This window comes from Terrapene carolina, unplaced genomic scaffold, assembly GCF_002925995.2.
Source record: "Terrapene carolina triunguis isolate 2854851 unplaced genomic scaffold, T_m_triunguis-2.0 Scaffold69, whole genome shotgun sequence".
NCBI classification, from domain to species: Eukaryota; Metazoa; Chordata; order Testudines; family Emydidae; genus Terrapene; species Terrapene triunguis.
Genome location: NW_020664420.1, coordinates 34,235,015 through 34,253,016, shown reverse-complemented (window position 1 = coordinate 34,253,016; position 18,002 = coordinate 34,235,015). Strand labels below are relative to the sequence as shown.

General features: G+C 41.2%; 1 protein-coding gene across 3 annotated transcripts in view; it reads right to left on the bottom strand.

The window, feature by feature from the left end:
• Window positions 1-18,002, bottom strand: part of ERBIN (erbb2 interacting protein) — a 136,663-nt gene that overhangs the window by 81,819 nt on the left and 36,842 nt on the right. For all 3 annotated transcript variants that reach the window (XR_003899779.1, XM_029910890.1, XM_029910889.1), the window contains exons 3-4: window positions 9,163-9,241; window positions 5,472-5,561 (exon numbers count right to left, since the gene is read on the bottom strand). Coding sequence is in view for 2 of the 3 variants with exons in the window: in XM_029910890.1 (XP_029766750.1) it covers window positions 5,472-5,561; window positions 9,163-9,241 (169 nt within the window). In the remaining variant the exon portion in view is untranslated. The remainder of the gene's footprint in view (window positions 1-5,471; window positions 5,562-9,162; window positions 9,242-18,002) is intronic.

The following is an 18,002-nucleotide window of genomic DNA, read 5'->3' as shown; positions in this document are numbered from 1 at the left end:
TTTGGTGCTTGGGGCGGCAGAAATGCTGGAGCCGGCCCTGAATGGGGGGGGGGAGGGATTTGATAGCTACTTTCAACTACCTCAAAGGGGGTTCCAAAGAGGATGGCCCTAGACTGTTCTCAGTGGTAGCAGATGACAGAACAAGGAGTAATGGTCTCAAGTTGCAGTGGGGAAGGTTTAGGTTGGATATTAGGAAAAAACTTTTTCACTAGGAGGGTAGTGAAGCACTTGAATGGGTTACCTAGGGAGGTGGTGGAATCTCCTTCCTTAGAGGTTTTTAAGGCCCGGCTTGACAAAGCCCTGTCTGGGATGATTTAGTTGGGGATTGGTCCTGCTTTGAGCAGGGGGTTGGACTAGGTCCCTTCCAACTCTGATATTCTGTGATTCTATAAACTCCACTAAAAGATGTTACCTCACCCATCTTATCTCAGGAAATTTTACTGTAACCTTAGCAGTTTAAACCCGTTTTTAAATTTTTATATATATATATATATAAAAACAATTGATGGTATAAGGTCTGTTAATAATTCCTGTTCAGCTCTATTAGCCTAGAAATTAGGGTGTTTTAAAGTCAGTACCTGTATATTTTAAAAACCAAGGCTGAGATTTTCATAGCTATTAAGGGATTTGCATTCCAATTCCCATTAATTCTAAATTTTTAAATTATTATTATAAACACATTTATATTGCAGTACCACCTACAGGCCTCAAAGACATTGGATGTCATTGTGCTGGGTGATATACAAAGATGATAAATTGAAGTTACTGCCCAAAAAAGCTTACAGTCTAAAAAACAGATGCAACAGGTGGGTGAAAATCAAGCATGCTGGGGTGTGGTGAGGGAGACAAGATAACAAATCAATTGCACAGGATGTGTACTATTCTTAGCCAGCCAGTAGGTGGAGTTATGTATAGTCTCTGATATGTCCTGGAGATTCTAAACAGACAAAGGTGACAGAACAGGTTTCTTCTATATAAAGGGGAAAGAAAATATAGTGGCAGAAGCCATGTCCAGGAGAGAGGGCTCTGAAAGGCTGCCTCTGGGTTAGCCACTAGCCAACTTTCCTGTAACTTTGTAATGGGAGAGGTGTGACGCTAAAAGCATGCCAATGCAAGAGGCTCACTGGTATCAGGTAGTGAGTTTCAGCTGGCCTGACTAGTTCAGTGTACACCAATTCACTATGGTTATAATCTGCATCTAAAAAAGTGCCATGTGATAGGTCATTGGAAAACTAAGAATTCACTAATCAATAATATTCTTGCATGATGTATGTACACAGTGTGCATTAAGAGTAATGGCTATATGCTAGAATTATGACTAAAATGTGTTTAAACCAGACATATCGGGAGAGTTGGTAAATTGGTCTGCCCTAGACAAAGGCATGTATATTTGCTTCTAAGACTAGCCCTGTCACCAGGCAGAGACAATGAAGGTCCATTCACATAGAAGGTAAACAAAGCTATCAAGCTAACAAATATAAAGACAGGGGGGTTGAATCTCAAGTGATAAGCAACTGAGTCAACAGACTGTATACAATATTACTGTATTATAAAAGTGGGTAGACTGAGATCTTCTATGAAAGCCTATGACACACTGGTGGATTAGTATCATTGTGAAATGTATGTATTAAGATTATATAAGGAATTATGAGTACCCATTGATATTAGCTTTTACAGTTTGTGTCCAAACAAAGGAAGATACAGGTCTCTCCCAGACAGGAGGGAACATCACACCTATTTACCTGTCTCCGATGTAAATTAAGCATGGTGGAATCAAAACAACGGAAATCACATTTACATACATAGGGATGGGAAGCCCACACGAAGGAAAAAACAGCATGAGGTTATCCTGCCTTTTGAAACAAGTTCATTGAACTTTGGAAGATATAAGCAAGGGCAGAAGCCATCTTTGGCATCCATCACTAGACAGCCACAAGGGCCAGAGCTCTTGCAAGCTGAGGAAGATGGGTCCTTCAACCAAGGAGAGAACTGAATATAGGTGAGAAAACTGCTTGGGCAAAGTTATTTCATCTAGGAAGACAAGGGAACCAAGCATCTTGTACTTCTGTGGAAGATCCCAACTGAGGGGAAGTCAGCCATGGCTGGGAAGAAGGAAGATTGGTGAGAGAAACCATCTTGAACAAAGCCTGTACCTTGCAAGATTAAGTTTTAGACTATTAAATATGTATTTTCACTTTCAATTGCTTGTAACCATCTCCACTTTTATTTCTTTTATTTGGCATAACTTAATCCTATGTATATTTTGTTAATAAATTTGTTTTATTTTTTAATATAAACCAACTCAGCGCTGTGTTTGAAGGGAAGGGTGTAATTACCCCCATTATTTTAATAAGATGTAATGGGCTTCTGTCTCTTTGCATGAGCAACAAACTTTAATATTTGTCTGAGTGGCCCAGGTGAGGGCTGGACACTTCAGGGCACATGGTTTTGGGGAAGTTTGGGACTGGGGGAGTGTGTTGGGGTCACTTGCTGGTTGTAACCAAGGCTGGTGGAAGTTAGGTTGTTAGGCAATAGACAAGTACTTGGTCCTGCTAGTGAAGGCAGGGGGCTGGACTCGATGACCTTTCAAGGTCTCTTCCAGTTCTAGGAGATAGAATAGGATAATTTATAAGCTTCTGGGGTCAGAGCTGCTGAACCAGGGCTGTCTGGCACACAGACACTCAGGGTATAACCTGCTAGCTGTGAGTATCCCAGGCTCGGAGCTACAGCAGCAAAGCATTGTAGTGCACCCAGGGTTGCAGGATAAGCAGTGATACAACCCCTTGCTGGTCTGATTTATACCCAGAACACCATGACAGTATGTCTACACTTCAAGCCAGAGTTGTAAATTCCAGCTTGAGGAGACATACCTGCATTAGCACACAGAAAATAAAGTGTAACCATGATAGTGTAAGGGGCTAGCCACCTCAAAGGCCTACCTAGAGTCTCAGATGGGATCATATTTGGGGTAGCTAGGCCCTCCTGCTGCTGTGGCTACACTCTATTTTTAGCATGCTAGCTCAATCAGAACTAGTAGAGGTATGTCCTCAAGCTGGAATTTACACATCCAGTTTGAAGTGTAGACATCACTCTTAGAACTGAGCTATGAGGTAAGTGAAGAAAACAATTCCCACTCAACCTATTTGCAATCAAAATGTTTAATGTACAGTGTATCTTATTTTTTAAAATACTGAATTCAGGAAATGTGTACATACATAAGAGAGATCTAGGCCAACAATCCTAAAAGTGTGCATCTCAGATGACTAGTAAATGCATCGCTAACAGACTACTTTTGTTCTTGCTTTTCACTGAGTGCCTACTGGTCTGCCAAACTACTTCAGCAACTGTAGAAGAGTAGTGTTATACTTCTGCTTTCAGCACTTTTCTGAGCACTTGTTTACTGAATTGTATTGACTAGGATTATAGGATCCTAGTCACTTGCACTCAAAGGGTCAGATCCTCAGCTGGTGTAAATTGGTGTAGCTCCTAAAAGAAAAGTTTGGATGAGACATGGGAAGGGAAAGAGGTTGAAAGAAAGAACCAGACAGGACAGGGAAGAAAAGAGCAACAAAGCAGAAGTGGACAAACCAAAAGAACAAGGAGGAAAGGACAGACAGTACTGGCCTAAAAATAATTTTCTTCTTAACTATACTATCCTATCATTTTTGCACTGAAGAATTAACCCAGAGTTTAAAGGGTAGGATATAAGTATTTGCCTCATACTCTGATTGAGAGCAAATTTTCTTACAGGGTAGGACACTGCATCTGATATTCTTCACAGTGATATGATGATGATATGATTATGGCATAATTATAATGCATTTTGTACAAGATGGGTCATGTGAGGTGTCATTGGAAAAGTTATGATTTGCTGAATATGATTATACTATTTGTATGTATGTATCATTTTTGTATCTAAAGTTAAGAATATTGACTATGTATCTGTATTTCAATCGTGCTTACTCTGGGTGACATCCACAACTAGCCTTTCTGGTACAACAATGAAGAAGCCAGATAGTGCTGATGGTCCATCAGCAAAAACAATGGACCCTGGAAGAATTTAACCTTCCTGTGAATGTTTTGGCCAACCTGTAAGCAATTGCTGCTATGACTCAGCAAGGTATGCAAGGGCATGTGACCAGGCCACATGACTCTGGACTCCATCTTGGATACCAGTGTTTTTCCACAAACTGAGGTTGGGACAAAGGGTTCCTGCCATATGCTAAAGCTATATGAGGCAGGGAGTGACATCCTCTCTTGTTCTTCACTCCCCACACAAGAAAACTCTTGGAAACACCTACGGAACAAAAGACTGAACTGGAGAAAGTGCTGGACCCAGGCTAGGGGGATTTCTAGCCTGTGTAGGAAAAATCTGGGAATTCCAAACTGCAAAGCAAGTGTAGCTTGTGCCTTAAGAATCTGCAGCCCGCTTGTATCATCAGTCAGGGTGAGAGACTGGTAATTCAAATCCTATCTTTCTAGTATGTTAAGCTTAGTTTGATATTTTGATCTGTTTGCTATCACTTATAATAACTACAAAAGATAAATTTGTTCACTTAAAATCTATTTTATGTTTTAATCTAAACCAGTAAGTTTAGAGTGAAGTGCTTGGGAATCTTAGCTCAAGGGGCTGCTTCATTTCCTCTCCAGATTGAGGGAGGGGTAAACGCTATGAGTTTACGCTGTACAGTTCCTTGTGCAGCGCAGGACAGTATAATTTTGGGTTTATACTCCAGTGGGGTGAGAGAGTTTGGGAAGCTGGTAGTTATTCTGACTGTAGCCTCCTTATTGCTGGTTCGTGCAGTGGCTGGTCAGAGTCTGCAAGCTTGGAGGAGCACAGTGTGAGAGGGAGCCCAGTGCGAGAGGCAGCACAGTGTGAGAGGGAGCCCAGACTGGTGGGTCAGAGGGCTCAGTGGTACACCAGTTCCAGGTGACACCCCAAGGGGGAACCCATCACACAGGGTTCTGCGAATAACTGATAGCGAATATGTTATGTGTTCCTAAGCACTAATCGTTCAGGAATCACTGGTTTACATAAGTTTACTAACGTGTAAAAACATCTCTGTGTGTACCAGAAACAGATGGAATGTTCATAAATAGATTGCTGAAGACAAAGTCATTGTTTTGCTCCATTCCAACAACTAAATGGTGACCAAGCTGTATTTCAGCAAGATTAGTTTCTCATACTTAAAACGAGACAGACTTACCCCATGAAGTGAGACAAGCATCTAATTGTTATTTTCCACTAAGTGATGTTTGGTAAGGTTTCTCAAGGATACAAATAGAACACTCAGGAAGATCTACCAAAGAGGATGTTGGTGTTTTTTGTTTTATTTTAAGCTACGTAATACATGGAAAACTTGTTGGAGATTTATCTCCCACCCTTTGCTTAAGAGGCAGCAAAATCTTTTCTGAATAGTTAAGAAGCAAGAATTAAATATTATAGGTTCTCAGATTCAAATTTAACTTACCTGCCAAAATTGGCTGGCAAAAACTCAAGGAAAGCATCATTCAGGTACAGCTGTGTTAGGTTTAACAGTTGGGAAAATCCATCTGGAAGCCTAGATGAACACAAAAAAAAATTTTTAGGCACTGTTTTTGTTTCAACATTATATCATCATTATATTGTACTCTCTTATAACACAGTATAATTTGTTTAGTATAGCAAAATGAACATATATGCTAAAATTAAGGTTTATCAGCTTTTCTACAAGGCTCTCTCAGCCTACATTCGGCTAACTGTTCATACCAGGATCAGTTTCAAGGCCCTTGTTTTTCAATGCTATGAACAGGTTATGGTCTAGCTATCTGAAAGGCTTGTTTTCAGACTGCAATCTACTGTCGAAGATTCACTGAGTGGAAATACCAAGGCTAATGAAAAACTAGTAAAACTTTTTGAGTTTATTTGTTTTTTAGGAGTGGAAGTGGGGTGATTGATGGTCATTTTCAGCAGAGATCTCACCTGTGCTAGTACTACTTCCAGAAACTGGGCCAAGCCTAAATCTTGTCACCAGAGAGACAAGAGCCATCACTTCTGGGCAAGTCTTATCCTAGGAGATAAGTTTGCAAAATGGTCCATGGTTTGTGCTCCCATGAAACAAACTAGACAGACTGGATTCTTTTTAATTAAGCAACTGATAGTTGAGGAAGAGGAGTATACATTTGTCCACCTTCTTCAGAGAACTGGTGACTTCTAAAAAAGTCGGTAATGGCATTCAAATGTTATGGCTGTAAGTGCCTAAGAAATGGCAGCAGAAGCAAAAGAAGTAGCAGCAATTTCCTATTTTTAAAGATTTATGACTTTGACATAAAAAAACAAAAAACGAAGAAAAACATTAACGTTCCCAGCAAGTTGAGAATCTACATGTTTCTGCCCATCCAAGGAGATGGTATTGTGGTTCCCTGCATCTTTTGTCATTTTAAAAACCAAAAGTTTATGTAAACATTAGTCTCTCTATAAATGCTTCCATTAAAAGCTCAGTTTAGAAACCCCTGCAACATCATATTTAACTTCATCAAAACCAAGAATTGAAAAATACACTCCAGTAGTGAAAGGGAAGCACAAGAAACTGTCTAAGTCCTACTTTCCTGAACAATTTAAACTTTAATCTAAAACAAAAAGTAAGTTTCTAACACTTACAGTCTTAAAAAGATAGCAAAATCTGACCTTAATGTAAAGCAGCATGTGCTATATCAATAAATATTTACTTATTTATCTTTATCCAACATACCCACTCAGCCCTTATGCCTACAAAGACCCATAATTTTAAATTGAATGGAGTGTAGATGGATCATCTGATCAGTTAATTAGTACAAATTTAGTACAGTTTACTTACACTTTAGCAATAATTATGTAATATACAGTTACACATTAAAATATAAATGATTATATAATTATATATGTGCATGCACATAATGTTGGATTATTTTCAAATCGTATTTTATTAAGGTTACAAAATGTTAATCCCTTTTTTTATTTTTGTATATACCTATTGAGGAAGACGATGTATATATAACTACACACAAAAACGATGTTAAAAGAATATCAAGGTTGCAAAAATTAAGCACTCAAAAGTAAGGAAATGCCAGAATTAAGGTTGTCTGTGCAACCCTAAGTTACCTCCCATATGTGTATCCATTATGATACCGTCTTTAATAACAAGGTCACTTCCTCCCTCCGCTCCCCCCAGAACTCCTGCCTCATTCAGTGCACAGGACAGATGATATTCACAAAACCAATTGCTATTCAGTATCTTGTTTTATCCTTATTTTTCAAAGTGTGATTCTATGTCTTATTTACTGCACACTATTCAAACCTTGCTCTGAAACTGAGCTCCTCAGAGGCTTTTTCCATGGCACTCTTCACTAAAATATCTGAGTGCTTCCCAAACATTAATGAACTGATTTGCACAACAACCCTGTGTGTGGTGAGGTGGTATGACCCCAATTTTAAAGATAAGGAAGTGGGGATCAAAGTGATTAAGGTCAGAACTGTTTTGATTTTGGTTGCCCAGTTTGAGATATCTAGGACTTGATTTTTCACTGTACTTAGCATTCTATAACACTCTGTGTGTTCTAGCCCAGTGACTTCAGTTGCACCTATGAGTACTCATCCACGGATTTCAAGTCCGCCACCCAGAAAATGAGGAACACACAATTAGCGAGCACCTATGAAAAGTTTGGTTTAAGTAACCAGTTTAGCATCACACAAGAACTCTGTGGCAAAGGCAGGGAAAGAATCCAGTTTTTAGAGCAGCATTCAACTGATTTAACCTAATTCTATCCTGTAGAACCATACTGATAGCCACATGGTTCATCAACAGGGTTGGAACTCTTAGATCCACAGCACAGGCCTCTGTCACTTGAGCTAAAGAAGTAATTAAGAACAGTAGTAGGTTGTGTCATCCTCTGTGTGGATCAGTCTCTAGATCAGTGGTTTTCAACATGCTGTCCGTGGACCCGTGGGAGTTTGCAGACTATGTCTAAGATTTCCAAAGGAAATCCAAAGCACCTCCATTTGAAATTTTTTAGGGGTTCGCAAATGAAAAAAGGTTGAAAACCACTGCTCTAGATCCATAGCTATTTGCTGACAGTGGAGACCCAAGAACCTTCGGTTCAATTCCAGATTCTGGAAGGGAGTATGTTCTTGTGGGCACACTTCTGCCCCATTCTGCAAGTCTGACCATTTCTGCTATTGCCTGCTCCAGCCTGTCCCAGTGCCAGTCCTGTCTCTCCCTCAACAACCCCCTCATGCTCCTTCTCCCAGTCTCATTTCCCTGCCTCATCTCCCCATCCTGGCTCAGTTCTTGTCCCATCTGCATTTCAGTCAGGCTGCTTCCGCCTCCATGATGACAGTTCTGTTCTTAGTTCCAGAGCCCAGTGCCACAGACACCTCTAGCAGCCAGGAGCAGCTAAGAGCCTGCAGTCCTGGGCTTGAGCCTGATCAGTGCAGATGGACTCTGGAGAATTTACCTGCCAAACTCTAGCAAGTTACTACTATACAGTAATTATTATTATATTATTTATTTGTTGTGGCAAATGCAATTTTTAAAAGGTTTATAACTTGGCCAAATTTGGGCAAACAGTCATACAAACACTAGATAGCTTGGTGTAAGGGACATGCTATCTCCCTGCTAAATTTCAACTCCGTGCTTCAAAGCATGGGGGCACTAGAGCATCTCAGTGAAAGAGTCATAAGAATTCAGTTGGTTTGTTTTCTTTTAACCATGCGGAAATATATATTCTTCCACTAAACTTTTTCTCAGAAATCGTTGAATTGTTTTTGCTGAAACTTTAATCGAACTAGGGCTACCAACTTTGGTTGGATGAATTCCTGGAGGTTTCATCACATGACTTTACCTTTAATTAAAGATTAATCTTTAATTCCTGGGGACTCCAGGACAATCCTGGAGGGTTGGCAACCCTAAATCAAACTCAACCTGAGGCAAACAACCAGCATAGAAAATTTCAGCCTGGACAGTTAAAGTTTGGCAAAGTTGTAAGCAACTGAAAAAGAGCATCTTATAATGGGACCTGCTGGGCAACTTTAATTATGGGGGGCACTACTAGCTCCTTGTGTAACTATACAGACATACAACACAATAAATGGTAAGAAAGTTTAGGTTTTGTCATCAGAATGAAGGGGGGAGGGGGGGAACTTACTTTGAAATTGGATTTACACTGGCCTCAACAATTGCCAAAACTTTACAGTTTTTGATGTTTTCTGGAAACTCCTGTATGCCTGTTAAATAAAGAAAAGACAAACTATGTTAAGTTATTAGACTCAATCACAGGCAGAAAAATGTTTAATTTAAAACATTTAAAAAGAACTAATTCATTTAACAATTAATGCAGTGGTTCTCCAATTTTTCATTTTGAGGACCACTTCATATGATAAATATCCTTTTTCATGCACTACCTTCTCTCGCTATACCCATTTGATACCCACTATTTGTTTCTCAAAATGCTTCCTTCTGTGTTCTATCAGGAAAGGCTTCCACCAACACTCCAGAGAACCACTGCAACAGTGATTTTCATGGATCAGTAAGGCAAATGAAGGGCCTGATCCAGAGCCCACTGAAGTCAATGGCAGCCTTTGGGTCAGCCTTCAATCATCAATTTCAGTAACAAATTGTGCTTCCCGTCTCCCCCGCCAAATTTAGACAGACTATAGCTCAAGCCCACCTGATGTGTTTATGTGGCCTGCAAGACATGTTCAGATTACGCAGAATATAAACTTCATTCCTTTAAAAAAGTAAGAGTCTAGCCTTCATGGTTGCAGAGAACTTCCCAATGTTAATTAAATGTAATTGATGCTGTTGTCTTCCTAACTCTACAAACAGCCTGAAACAATGATAGGCTTTGTTTTTACTGCCCAGAAAAGTGTGTTTTTTTTCCACAAGATAACATGCATTAACTAGTCCACCATGAAATCCTAATGGAGACATGGCACTGTAGTTTTACTATGAGGTAAATTAAGCAAGGCCAATCACAGGTGGAGATATAGCATTAGCCTCACCTAGCTACCTTTCATTCAAGTTTTTATTAAAACTACAGTGCTTTGACTCCAACAGGATTTTACAATGGGACAGCTAATGCAGATTAGTTATCCCACTGTAAAAAAACAACACCTGCTGCAGTGAAGGTAGCCTCAGAGGTGGGAACTTTCCTACCTTCTATTAATCTCACTAGGTAACTCTAAAGCCCAATTATGACTCTTCAGTGTCAATGTAATCTTTGTCACCCCAAGGCAAGATTAACAGTCCTGTTTCTCAACCCTAGGTTCAGCAAAGAGGATTACCATTCCTCAGCCTCAAATTAATTTATACCAGTAAGACAAACAAGATGTAACGTTTGTTGGGTAGACCAAAATATTTACAACATACAATATACATAATCACAAATGATCATGTTAGCAAATGCAATGTGGAGAGTAGGAGTGAAGCCCATGGAGAGATGGGAAATGAACTGCTGCAGGGCAGGAAATGCTCAGGGGTGAAGAGAGAGGAGGAAGAGGGAAAGAAAAAGAAGGGTGGGGAAGGAAGAGAAACAAAGGGATACCTTTGCGATGGTCTAAAAGTAAATATTTTCTCACTGAGTGACTCTGAATGCAACAATAAAGTATTGAACAAACAGCTAAATATTCAGCAAATCTCTCATTCAAATCAGTGGTAGTCCAGGTGTAGATTCAGGGTAATACTGTCACAGATCCACAGGAATAGTGCTATGGCCCCCGCTTTTACTCCTGGGGGAATTCTGCGCCACTGCACATGCACAGAATTCATGTCCCACACAGATTTCTTTGCTTCCCTGCAAAAAAATGACTGACAGGGAAGCTGCAAGAACAGTCATGCGCCATGCCCAAGCAGTGCAGGTGCATTGTTTTGGGTGCCCAGAGCAGCCAGTGGAGTGATAAATCACTGGAGGAGCGGGGTTGGGGAAGCCTCGGCCAGTGACTCCTACTCTGTGCCAGGCTCAGCTACTAATCCTGGCTGGGCTGGAGAGGACAGAATTTCCTCTTCCCTGGTAAGGAGTGGCCAGGGCTGGGTCAGACCCACTCCCAGAAACCTCTCCAGCGTCAGGAAGTGCTGAAACCCCCAGCCCTGCTTCCTGCCCCCATCATTCCTCAGCTGTGAGGAGGAGGGGTCACTGTACAGGGAGCTGCTCCCCCATCCGCCCAATCCCCATTCATCCAGACCCATCTCGCACCCAAATTGCCCTGCCAAGCCTCACCCCCCGCACTCAGAACCCCTCCACTGACCCCACATCCCGACAAGCCTCACCCCCTGTACCCAGACCACCCCCCGCACTTGAACCACCCTGACTAGCCACCTGCATTCAGATCCCCCCCCCCCCAACCCCTCCCCCAAATCCCCCCCCCCCCAACCCACCCCCGGGGCCCCCCCCCCCCGCTAAGCCCACCAAAACTGTAGGGATATTGAAAGTACTAACAGTGATTCTCCCAAGTGACAGTGACCCCTCATAATTTGTCCCCCACACTTTAAAATCCAACAGTTTCACCAAGTGCAAAAATCTCTTGGGTCTTCTGTTAAAACTTGTAAGCTACTGTCTGTAGAAACCATTGATTATATCTATCCTGTGAAAGATACTTTATTACTATGTAAAACTTACAAACAAGTTAATTGACTTTGTTCTTGAAGTAATTGATACAATGTAAACAAACACTATAAGCCGTTAAGTGATTTTCACTTCATTCAAGGGCTCCTAGGACAGACCCCCACCCTCTGTGATTAAAGGGCCGGGAGTCTCAAATGAATTAGCACACACCCTGAAAGTGGTGGAGACAGTAAATTAAAATATGGTTAAGGTATGGAATGTATGCTGATGAATGCTTGATATACATGGATGGTTAGGGAGGTGCCAGCCTAGAAAGGGAGTATCCATCGGCCGAAGAATGTGTCGAGTAGGACCACCAGACAACCCCCGGAGGGTAAACTGGGATCCACCCCATCACCTGGAAGGATGAGAAACACAAACTTTGGACAGTGTGGAGCCACCAGGAATGTGCCACTTTGGACAGGAATGTGCCATCTGCTGACTGAGTAAGCAACAGCAGGATGAAACAGCTCCCATAGACTAACATAGGAATTAATTCCTATAAGAATGGACTCTAAAACCTGATGACTTTGAGTCTCTGGTTCTGCTGCCAACCTCCAGGAGCATCAGGTGCATCTGAGACAGACTCGGCTCCATCCTCATGACCAAGATACCTGGCCAGTAACTTGGCATGAGCAACTTCTAGGCTGGTAACTATAACACCTATACAGAACTTGAATGAATGATTGTGTGAATGAATCTCTCTCTCTCTCTCTCTCTGTGTGTGTGTGTATAAGGAATAAGTAGTGATAGGAATAAGTAGTCAAACAACATTGTTTACTTTCATCTTTTGCTTTATCATTATATTTACAATAAATGTGGCATCTTTGCCTTATCCCTCTTAATAAGATCCTGCTGGTTTTTATTCTATTGGTATAACAAAACAAGACCACCACCCCTGCTGAGCCCCAACCACCTTCACCTGGATCCCCCTGTGGAGTCCCATTGTGTCTGCACCCAGAGCCCCTCCCTCCCAACAAGCCCCCGTTTATCCTGATCTCCCTCACACCCAGGCCCCCCACCCAGATTGCCCCACACAGAACCCTATCACCCCACACCTGGATCTCCCTACACTAAGCCCTCCATATTTGGATCTCGCTGGGCTGAGCCTGCCTGCCTACAGCTCGTGTGCTTGGCACAGAGGGGCAGGGCCCCCGGGTGTTTCTGGACAGTCCTGGTCCTTGTGGGGAGAGGGGGGGAAGGAGAGGGGTGATCGCCTACACCTCTGTGCAGTCAGTGGCTTGTGCTCCCCGCTGCCATTCTAGATCCAACACATTTATTTATTGACAAATAAAATTGGCAGAAATTTGAAGAATTTTCAAATATTGTGTGCAGAATTTTTGGTTTTTTGACGCAGAATACCCTCAGGAGAAAGCTTTGGAACAGTCTCTGGGAGGACCCCTTCAGTATGCCAGACTCCACAGGGGGTACCACTCCTTCGACCAGACCCCTAGGCCTTTAGCACACCTGCTTTACACTGTGAGCTCCATTCTGCGAGTATACTGAGAGAGACCCTTGAGGCTTAATCTTAGTGAGCAATGCACCTCCACAAGCATCTGCAGTGACACTCAGTCAGTGATGTCAAACAGTAAGGTATATTAGTTGACTAGAACACAGTATAGGAAGACCTTGGATAGCACAGAGAAATTAAGGTTACAGTAGAGTACATTCTAGTTAGCCAGAGCTCAAAGCTCTCTCCCTCTGTTAGTCAGTCTGACCTCCTCAATCAGACGTCCCAGTGAGCATCCCCCTGACTCCTCCAGCAGCCAATACTTAACTCCCACCTCACACCTCTCCAGTCCTTAATCTCCAAACTGGGGAGATGTGGCTCTGCCTCTCTGCTGAGAGGCGGGGAGTCTAGATCTCTCTCTGGGTCATTGGTTTCTAGGTGTCCACGTCCAGGCAATTGGATCGGCCACTGTATTTTCAAGAGCAGCAAAGAGTCCTGTGGCACCTTATAGACTAACAGAAGTATTGGAGCATGAGCTTTTGTGGGTGAATACCCACTTCGTCGGATGCATGTATTCACCCATGAAAGCTCATGCTCCAATACGTCTGTTAGTCTATAAGGTGCCACAGGACTCTCTGCTGCTTTTACAGATCCAGACTAACACGGCTACCCCTCTGATACTTGTATTCTCAAGAGCTCTGCTGATATGGGACCTAAAGCCCCAGACAGCTAGGCATCATTCACACCTGTGTCTTAGCCTGCCAAGAACAAACAGTCTCTTTTCACCCACTAGATAACAATGCAACACATAGGGGGAAACTGAGGTACAGACCGGCTTCATAAACATTACAAAACATTTGCCCGTCACAGATATACCATGCCCACTGAGATTAATTAAAAAGAGAAACCATCTCTATCCATCAAATAAGTTTGACGCCTCTTCGGAAGAAGAAAAATTCATTTTTTAATACTTAATATGTAGGTATGTAAAAACTATATGATTTGTAATCTGATGATTACAACTACTTAATACTTAAACAACTTTTTAAAAGAAAGTTACAAGTATACAAAAATTATGTTTTGGTTAAAATAATAAAGGCCAGAAAATAAAAGATGGGGATATCAAATGGAGTTGGGATGGGGACTAAAACAGAACTACAATCATTTTATTTACATTTTCGTTAAATTTGTCTTCTGGTATGTCTTCTCATCTATGCTGTAATTCAACAACACAACATAGAGATGAACAAGTTCCAAAATTAAAATACTGGCTTAGTACTCTAAACTGGTGTGTGTATCAGCATAATTTCCATGATCGAATTGTTAGAAGCTTGTTTAAATATGTAGATTTACTTTTCTTAATGAATGGACTATTATCAATAAACATAGCAGAACATAAGAACTGCTATACTGGGTCAGACCAATGTTCCATTTTGCCCAGTATCCTCTTTTCCAACAGCAGCCAATGCCAGATGCTTCAAAGGGAATGAACAGAACAGGCAATCATCAAGTGATCCATCTCCCTGTTGTCCATTCCCAGCTTCTGGCCGTCAGAGGCTAGAGACACCCAGAGCATGGGGTGGCATCCCTGACCATCTTGGCTAATAGTCACTGATGGACCTATCCTCCATGAACTTGTCTAATTCTTTTTTGAACACCATAATTTCTCCCCCGATTATTGTTATCAGAAACAAATACTATGGCCAATAAAATAATTGAAAATGAAGGTCCTTTTTTGTATGGCTACAGAATATAGATCAAAACCATTTTCCAAATTTGCAACTCCTCCTCCTAAATCCAAGGAAGCCTGCATAAACCCACATATTACACAGTGAATTTGTAATCTAAACAGTCTCTGCCAAAATTCCTATTAGAACTTGTCAGAGATTTGGGCAAGAAAATGATTTGAAATACAGATACTATAAAATACTCTACAATGTGAGTAGGAAAAATGGCACTGAAGCCCATTTTCCCTGGCCAAGAGCATCACCTACACCAGGGGTCCGCAACCTTTCAGAAGTGGTGTGCCGAGTCTTCATTTATTCACTCTAATTTAACGTTTCGCGTGCCAGTAATACGTTTTAATGTTTTTAGAAGGTCTCTTTCTAGAAGTCTGTAATATACAACTAAACTATTGTTGTATGTAAAGTAAATAAGGTTTTTAAAGTGTTTAAGAAGCTTCATTTAAAATTAAATTAAAATGCAGAGCCCCCCGGACTGGTGGCCAGCACCCGGGTAGTGTGAGTGCCACTGAACATCAGCTCACATGCCGCCTTTGGCACGCGTGACCTACACCATGCATCTAGATCTTTATTATCCGATAATTAAGAAACATGAGTCTTGTTACAATTGCATTTCCTTTTCCACTGTAATGTGCTACATTGCTCCTATATCCTTCTGCAGGTATTTTTATTTTAAATAAGGTTATATTATCTTAAGCACAATATAAAATCTTATCAGAATAGTTTAAACTAGATTATAAATATAAATGTTGATTAATCACTGCTTTTAAATTCATTCTACTAATCTATGGATTTCTCCATTAAAATGTAATTCTTTTGACTAAACTTTTTACACCAACTGATTCTCCAGATAATCAGAAATATTAACATATGATAAAGATAACTCTTAAAATCTTGATACAAATATAGGGGCTGATGCTCTTATCCAGTAATACAAGTGGACAAACATCGTATCAAGCAGATGAACATTTCTATGCCAGACTCTCTCTCCTCCAATAGAAATGACTCTGTTCCAGTTCTGAAGTCAGGAATCTAGGACTAGGAGGTGGCCAAACTAAGGAATAGCTGCATGCCATGGAAAGCTCCTTCTCTTACCCCACTGATAGCCATGAGTAAATTAATGCTGCTCCAAGCAACATTAACTCCTCTTTGCAGCCTGTACTATCCAGCTCCAGGGAGGCAGTCAAGGACAATGTCTCTAGAGAGTCACACAACCAGGTGGGAACTGGGTTCAGAGATCATCAAGGAGTGGCAAGCCCTACTCAGAAGAATCCTGGGGTAGGAAGGATTTAGCTCCCAAAAATAATATTTTGAATTGCTTGCAGAATTTCTGATGAGTAAAAATATACCCGACCATGTGAGTTTCAAATGTCCAGTAACCAGACTGACCTGGTAAACTGTAGCACTACAGAGGAACCATCACAGTTTAACATGTAATCCAGCCACAAAATATTTTTTGAACCTAAGTAAACTGGCTATTTTGAAGGTAGCAAGTCATACTGTTGACTTTTCCACACAGCTCTACCATGTAACAGTTCTGACCCTGCTAATCCAGAGTTCCTGTCTCTCTTGGAAAGAAGCTGTTTTTAATCATGCCAAATGTTGAACTCTTTCCCTTCTGATTTATACAAGGATTTGAACTCTTATTTAGAGATGATGGTCTAGGAAATCCACTGAGCCACACAGTATCCAGGTGTTTAGATAATATACTACAATGACTCTTTTGGCAAATGGCTCACTGAACTCAAGGACGAATGACAAAGCAAAAGAGTAAAAAAATTGAGCCATCATTTGTAATACTGACCTCAGATATCTGACAATTATGGGATACTACTGCATATAATTTATAGATTCAGCCATTTGAGTTTTACAAGAAAAGAACAATTTTTTTATTCTTATGGCTCAAACGAAAACTGAACAAATTTAACACACATTTTCCAAGAAAAGTTCACTTTTGAGAGTAAGCAGAGAAATTTTCATCTCAAAAGATTTGAAATAAAGTTACCAGGAATTGAAAGAAGCTAGAAACCATAACTCATAACTATAGTGCTCCAAAAATTGTTACACAACAAAAGGTTATTTCCAAAAACCTGAAATACCCAATAGCTACATTCCACTTGTAGCATGAAGTCTCTATTTGACCTGCACCAAGTAATGCCATCCAAATCTCCTGATAGAACAAGCCTAATATGGCATGAAACATTAAACCAAAGTGAAATATACACTATGAAGAATCTACTGCATAGGAGGCTTGACTAATTTTCCAGATATAATTAAGGAGGCCTCTTGAACTCATCTGTCATTAACAGAGTGTACCTCAAGATTTCATGTATTGCTTAAAGGATGACTTTTTTGTTCAAAATGAAGGAACAGTATTGGTAATAACTTCTGTTACAACCCTGGATGAGCTCACGCTTGTGGTGTGACACCAGGCTGCTGTACTGGACCCAACCTTTGGATCCCACGTGCCTTTAAATTTACTGGGTCTGAGCAGCATCCAGACACTCTTATTCCAGCCTCTCTGGCACACACCAAGCCTACAGAGGCCCTGTACCATCTTACTGGGAGGTGGAACGCAGCGATCCAGCTATCCTAGGCCTCAAGACTAGTGCTGAACCCCTAATTCTCCCCACCAATTTACGCATCCCTTTCCCAGAGCGCCATCCTTGTGAGTTTTCTGATTTACTGTTTAGCCCTTTGAGGACCCTGTGATAGTTAAAACAAAGGGAGCACACAGACTTTACAAAGGAACTTCTAAACAGACAGACAAAGCACAAGAGGTACAGATCTAGGTAAAAGTAACAAACACCTGCATATAAAACCTCTCTCCCTCCAGCGTCCTTACCACTCTGAAAGCCCTTTGTATTTTGGTTAGTATCCTTTCAGGGTCCCAGTACGCTCCTGCACTCCACTCCTCTTGCTTAAATCTTCCGATTGTCAGCAGATGGACAGTGAGAGTGCCCGGGCACACAAAAATCTGGCCCTTAAATAAAATTCTGGCCTCCTCTGTCAGGCGACCTTCAGACAGCTTCAAAACCTGTCAGGTAATCAGTTGCTGAACTCCCAGACCCCCCTTCCTCATGCATCTAAACTGGAACTAGTAATTCTCCTGGAACTGCAGCCAGCCTGCTGTCCTAGCATAAATACATTTGAATGGAGGTCCATCAAGGCTGAGGAATTTTGATGACTTTCCC